This window comes from Condylura cristata, unplaced genomic scaffold (genome assembly GCF_000260355.1).
Source record: "Condylura cristata isolate star-nosed mole 26May11 unplaced genomic scaffold, ConCri1.0 scaffold00068, whole genome shotgun sequence".
NCBI classification, from domain to species: domain Eukaryota; kingdom Metazoa; phylum Chordata; class Mammalia; order Eulipotyphla; family Talpidae; genus Condylura; species Condylura cristata.
Genome location: NW_004567169.1, coordinates 284841 through 290456, shown reverse-complemented (window position 1 = coordinate 290456; position 5616 = coordinate 284841). Strand labels below are relative to the sequence as shown.

The 5616-nt window shown below is 73.2% G+C and overlaps 1 protein-coding gene across 1 annotated transcript in view; it reads right to left on the bottom strand.

Annotated features, from left to right (window-relative positions):
- Nucleotides 1-5616, bottom strand: part of FASN (fatty acid synthase) — an 18419-nt gene that overhangs the window by 3122 nt on the left and 9681 nt on the right. The window contains exons 9-29 of the mRNA XM_012734740.1: nt 5358-5614; nt 5089-5280; nt 4929-5009; nt 4682-4861; nt 4431-4610; nt 4155-4355; nt 3707-4011; nt 3250-3633; nt 3017-3181; nt 2819-2937; nt 2582-2736; nt 2263-2466; nt 2039-2189; nt 1783-1961; nt 1440-1559; nt 1193-1315; nt 899-1122; nt 622-823; nt 389-540; nt 226-317; nt 4-150 (exon numbers count right to left, since the gene is read on the bottom strand). Coding sequence (XP_012590194.1) covers nt 4-150; nt 226-317; nt 389-540; nt 622-823; nt 899-1122; nt 1193-1315; nt 1440-1559; nt 1783-1961; nt 2039-2189; nt 2263-2466; nt 2582-2736; nt 2819-2937; nt 3017-3181; nt 3250-3633; nt 3707-4011; nt 4155-4355; nt 4431-4610; nt 4682-4861; nt 4929-5009; nt 5089-5280; nt 5358-5614 — 3813 coding nt within the window. The remainder of the gene's footprint in view (nt 1-3; nt 151-225; nt 318-388; nt 541-621; nt 824-898; nt 1123-1192; nt 1316-1439; nt 1560-1782; nt 1962-2038; nt 2190-2262; nt 2467-2581; nt 2737-2818; nt 2938-3016; nt 3182-3249; nt 3634-3706; nt 4012-4154; nt 4356-4430; nt 4611-4681; nt 4862-4928; nt 5010-5088; nt 5281-5357; nt 5615-5616) is intronic.

The window sequence follows — 5616 nt, the reverse complement described above, 5'->3', positions numbered from 1 at the left end:
GGGAAGCCGTCGTGCCTGCGCTGCTCGCATATCCGCTCCATGGCGGAGTTGGCGAAGCCGTAGTTGGTCTGGCCCGCGTTGCCGCGCCCGCAGCTCACCGAGGAGAAGGCCACGAAGTAGTCCAGCTGCGGGCAGGCCTCCCGGGTCACCCTGCGGACGGCAAGTCAGCCGGGCCGCGCCTGCTGGCCGCGCCGCCCCGCGGGGCTGGGCCTGGCGCTCGCCCACCTGTCCAGATGCAGGGTGCCGCTGTACTTCGGCTTGCTGACTTCCTGGAAGAGCTCGGGGCTCTGGTTCTCCAGCATGGCGTCCCGCAGCACCTGGGGGCGGGGGCTTCAGCGGCCGGCCGGGGTGCTCCCCGGGCGGCCAGCTCCCCGGCCCGCACACTCACCATGGCCAGGTTGAAGACGCCCCCCACGGGCCCCAGCTGCGCGGCCTCGGCGATGAGGCTCCGGGCCCCGTCCAGAGAGCCGACGTCGCGGGTGGACACCAGCACTTGCACGCCCTGGCGCCTCCACTCGCGGACCTGCTTGGCCTGGTAGCCTGCGCGGGGCGGGCGGGGTGGAGCCGTGGCTCAGGGGCCCAACGTGCCGCCCCCGCCGCCCGCCCCGCGCGGCTCGGTACCTGTGCGGATCCCCGAGCGGGAGGTCAGCACGAGCTTCTGGGCCCCTCGCAGCACCAGCCACTGCGCCAGCTCCAGCCCAAAGCCCCCCAGGCCCCCGGTGATCACGTAGCTCTTGTGCGGGGGGCAGAAGGTCTTGGACACGGCGCGCATGGCCACGGGCCGGGCGTCCTTCAGGGTCTCCCGCGGCTCCTCCTCCTGCACCTGCAGCCCCAGAAACAGCTTGGCTCCGGGTCCCGAGCCAGGCCGGCGCGGGGGCGGGGGCGGGGCGCCCCTCACCTGGACCACCACTTTGCCGACGTGCTTCCCCTGGGCCATGTAGCGGAACGCGTCCTCCACCCGGGCCTTGGGGAACACGGTGCACTTGAGGGGCCGCACCACGCCAGCCCGGATGCCGGCGCGCAGCAGCTCGGCCACCTCCTGCCAGTCGGCGCTGGCCTCCTCAAAGAGCGCGTCCAGCAGGATGCCGTGGAAGGTCACGTTCTTGAGGAAGACGGCCATGCCTGCGTGGGGGGGGTCACTCAGCCGCCGCCCGCCGCCTGCCCGCCCGCCGTCCGCCCGCCGCCACCTCACCCAGCGGGTGGTTGTTGAAGAGGTCGAATTTGCCGATCTCCAGGAAGCGGCCGTGCTGGGCCAGGCAGCGCGCGCTGGCCTGCAGCTTCTCCTCTGCCAGCGAGTTCAGGACCACGTCCACACCTGGGCGAGCGGGCCCCGCGGTCAGCACCCCCACCCCACGGCAGGGCAGGGCCGGGGGACACCTGCGGAGCTGAGGGGAGCCAAGGGCGCGGGGCGGGGCGGGGCTGGGGGCCGCGGGGCTCACCTTTCCCGCCTGTGTGCCGCAGCACATGCTGCTCGAAGGATGTGTCTCTAGAGTTGGCGAAGCTGGTGCTGTCCAGCTGGGGGAACCGGGTCTGCAGGTAGGCCCGCTTCTCCGCCGAGCCTGGGGAGAGGGGGCCATGAGCAGGAGGGCTGGGGACGGGGGGGCGGGCCCACTGTGGGCGGGGCTTGAGGCAGAAGGGGCGGGCCCAGAGTGTGGGCGGGGCTTGAGCAGAAGGGGGCGGGGCCTGAGGCAGGAAGGGCGGGACCAGAGGGGCAGGTGGGCAGGGCCGGAGCTGGGTCGGGCCGGCGCAATGCTCAGCCCTTACCCCACGCTCAGCCCTTACCCACGGTGGTGAAGACGCGGCAGCCCAGGCTGAGGGCGATGGCAATGGCCGCCTGGCCCACGCCGCCCGAGCCAGAGTGGATGAGCACCGTCTCCCCGCGCCGCACACGCCCGCGCACCACCAGCGAGTAGTAGGCGGTGGTGTAGACCACCGGCACAGAGGCGGCCTCCTCCAGGGTCCTGCGGGAACAGCATGGTCACCAGTCCCCATCTGGCCGCTACGCCCACGTGGGCGGGGGCACGGCCCGGCCACTCACCAGCCAGAGGGCACCTCCCACAGGAAGTCCTGGGGCAGCAGGACCGAGGTGGCCAGGCCCTCAGCGGGCACCAGCCCCATCACACGCTTGCCGCTGGGGTCCCGGCCGGAGAACTCCATGCCCAGCATGCAGTCGCGGGCTGCCCACTTCCCTGCGGGCAGACGGGGGGTGAGCCAGGCCGCCGGGCAGGGGGCCTCCGCCTCGCCCCCGCCTCCAGCCAGCACCTGGGATGGCGTCAGGCGACAGCTTGCCGGTGGCCAGCATGATGTCCCGGAAGTTGAGAGAGGCGTAGTAGACGCTGCACAGCTGGACGCCAGGGCCAGCGGAGGGGGCGTGGCGCAGAGGGGAGCACACCCAGCGGATGGAGGACAGGTCCCCCCGGGTGAGCACGTTGACGAAGGCGTGTTCCGTCTGCTCCTCGGGGCGGTCTGCGGGCACAGGAGGCCGGCTGCTGCCAAGGGCGCGGGCAGCAGCCTGGCCGGAGGCGCCGGCCAGACCCTCCCCTGCAGCTGTCCACCTGCCGCCAGGCGGGGTGGGGCTCACCCTGCTCCAGCTCGAAGTGGCGGAAGGTGCCCCAGGCGCCGTCCCGGTACACGTTCACCACCAGGTCCCCCCGCAGCACCGCCTGCAGCTCTGCGGAGCCCGGGTCCAACTTGGGGACAGGCGACGTGCTGCTGAGGTTGGACACCAGCACACACCTGCGGGCACCAGCAGTGAGCGGGTGGGGGGGCAGGGCGAGGGGAGGGGCGGGGGGAGGCGGTCGGAGGGGCGGGGGCCCACCGGACGCGGTGTCCACCAGGCTCTTTGCGGAGACAGTTCACCAGGCCCACGACGCCCGAGGTGGAGCAGCCCACGGCGGTCAGCCACAGGGGTCGGGAGGAGGAAGCCTCCAGGATGCCCTGCAGGACAGGGAGGTTCGGACTGCGCCGGCCCAGGCCTGGGGGTGCGGGTCACCAGGCTGAGGGCCCGAGAACTGACCTTCAGCGAGTCCACCCATCGGAAGCTAGTGTCTTCCACAGGCAGGAAGACCGGGCTGTCCTGGGGGGCCAGCCGGCGGCACAGGAAGAGCGCGGAGCCGTAGAAGGACCTCTTCAGGGCCACCAGGTGCAGGGCCGCCCCGGCCAAAAGGCTCTCCCACTCCTCCTGCAGGGAGATGGTCAGCGTGGCGGCCCCGGCCCGCCCGCCCAGCTCCGGGGCCGCCCTGCACCCACCTGGCTCAGGGGCGCCCGGCGCGGCTCAGGCCGGGTGAGGAGGGCCACGGTCTCCCCGAGCGGGTGCGCCCCGAGCAGCGTGTGCAGCAGCAGGAAGCCGCCTTCCTTGAGCGCGGCGGCCATGTGGCCCAGGGCGGCGGCCGGGTCGTCCAGGGTGGCCACGGCGCAGTTGCACACCAGGAAGTCGGCCGCGCCCAGGCCGCCGGGGGCCGGCTGCGCGGGGTCCCACTGGGCCTGGGCCACCTGGCGCTGCTGCAGCTCCGCCTGGGCCGCCTCCAGGGCCTGGGGCTGACGGTCAGTGGCCGTGTAGTCCAGCTGCATCATGGGCTGGGTGTTGAGCAGCGCCGGGATGCGGGAGTACAGGTGGCCGTCTGCGGCCAGCACCTGGGAAACGGCACCCTCAGTGGGCAGGTGGCGGCGGGCAGTGGGCCCCAGCGCCTGCTCTGCCCACACCCACCTCCACCACTTTGATCCGCGAGCTGGTCATGTTCTCCAGGGCTGTGTCCACGCACGCCTTGAGCGCGGGGCTGTCCAGCAGGCCGCAGAGCAGGGGGTCATCGCGCAGCAGGGGCCCTTCCGGGCCCAGGGCCCGGCCCAGCTCTGCCTGCAGGTTGCCGTTGAGCGGCAGCTGGCAGGCGGCCGCCAGGAGGCGCGCCAGACCCCGCTGCGGGGGCTCCCGGGGCGCCTGGGCCCCGTCCAGCCCGGGGATGACCATCTTCAGGCCCTGCTGTGCCAACTTGGTCTGCAGCCCCTGCGCCAGCCCTGCGGAGGGGAGTGGGCGCTAGGAGGGGCCCGGCTGGGTGCAGGCCTCTGCCCGGACTGGCCAGCCACGGGTCAAGCGGGTGGTGCGAGGGCGGCCGCCTGCCCGTGCCCCCGACCTGCCCTGGGGGCCGGCGCAGCCTCACCCCTGCACAGCTGCAGCTCCTCCTGCAGAGCCGTGTCCCCGGCCAGACAGCCGTCCTCCATGTGGGGCGTGAAAGTGAACTTCTCCAGGATGGGGGCCGTGTGCTCCTGCCGCCGGGGGGCCACCGAGGCGTGCAGCCGCGACAGGAGGACTCCGCCAGCCGCCGTGCAGTCCAGGCAGGAGCTCACCCGCACGTCAGCCGCTGCGGGGCAGGGGCCGTGAGGGTTGGCGTGGGGGCGGGGCGGAGGGGCCGGGCGGCGGGGGGCGGCGCGCCCACCTTGGGTCTCGCCCTGCAGCGTGTACACCCTCTGCTGGTGGGTGGCGGGGTCGATGTGGATGGCGCCTATGCGTGTGGGCAGCCGCAGGCTACGCTGGCCAGTCCCCAGAATGGACATCTGCAGCATGGCGTCCAGGAAGGTCACCCAGTTGTCCTTCCACAGCAGCTGGCCGGAGTTGCCTGCGTGGAGGGGCCATGAGCCCAGCAGCCCCCGGCCCCCGGGCACCCCGGTCCCCTCCCCCACGGCTCACCGTCCAGGTCGGCCCCCAGGATGCCCTGGAAGTGGGGGCCGTAGTCGTAGCCCCGCAGACGCAGCTCCTTGTACACGTCCCCCTGGGCCAGGCAGGGCGTGGCTGCGGGGTCGGCGGGGTCCTGCACGGCCAGGCTGTCGAAGAGCTTGGGGTCGGGGTCCTCCCAGGGCCACACCTTTCCTAGGGGAGGAGGGGGTTCAGGGCGTAGGCCAGGGCCCCCGAGCGCCGTGGCCGGCCAGGCACTCACCGCTCGCGATCAGGTTGCCGTTCTCAGACACCTCGAAGGCTCGGGAGGCCGCCAGCAGCCGCACCTCCAGGGGCGTGGTCCCTGGGGGGAGGGGCGGGTCAGCGGGCGTCTGGGCCCCCCTCTGCCTCCCCCGCCCCACAGGCCGGCAGGGCCGCCTCACCGGTCTTGGGCAAGATGGTGGCCTGGTGCAGCGTGACATCCTCGAAGACGACGGGCAGCTGCCCCATGTCCAGGCCCAGGGTGCGCGCCAGCATCCGCCAGGCCAGGCACAGGTAGCCGGTAGCGGGAAAGAGGACGCGGCCGTCGATGCAGTGGTCCACCAGGTAGTGGTCCGGGGACTCGGGGCCAACGTCTGCGGGGGCGCGGCTTAGCGGGCACGTGGCCCCGGAGGCCCCCGCGCCCCGCCCGGCGCCCCAGGCCCCCACTCACCAACACTGTAGATGGCGGAGGAGGAGGACGCGGAGCCGTTGGGGAAATGCTCGGCGGTGGGGACGTCCCAGCTCTGGCTGTGGTCCCACTGGATGTGGGGGGAGATGAGGGGGGTCCCTCGGGGAGCCGGGAACTCCACGGGCGGGAGCAGGCCGTTGGGGTCGACGTCGATGCTGGGGGGACAGGTGTGAGGGGCGTGCCCGGCCCTGGGCTCCCTTGTCACTGTCCAGAGACCGCCCGGACGGGGAGCAGTGGCCGT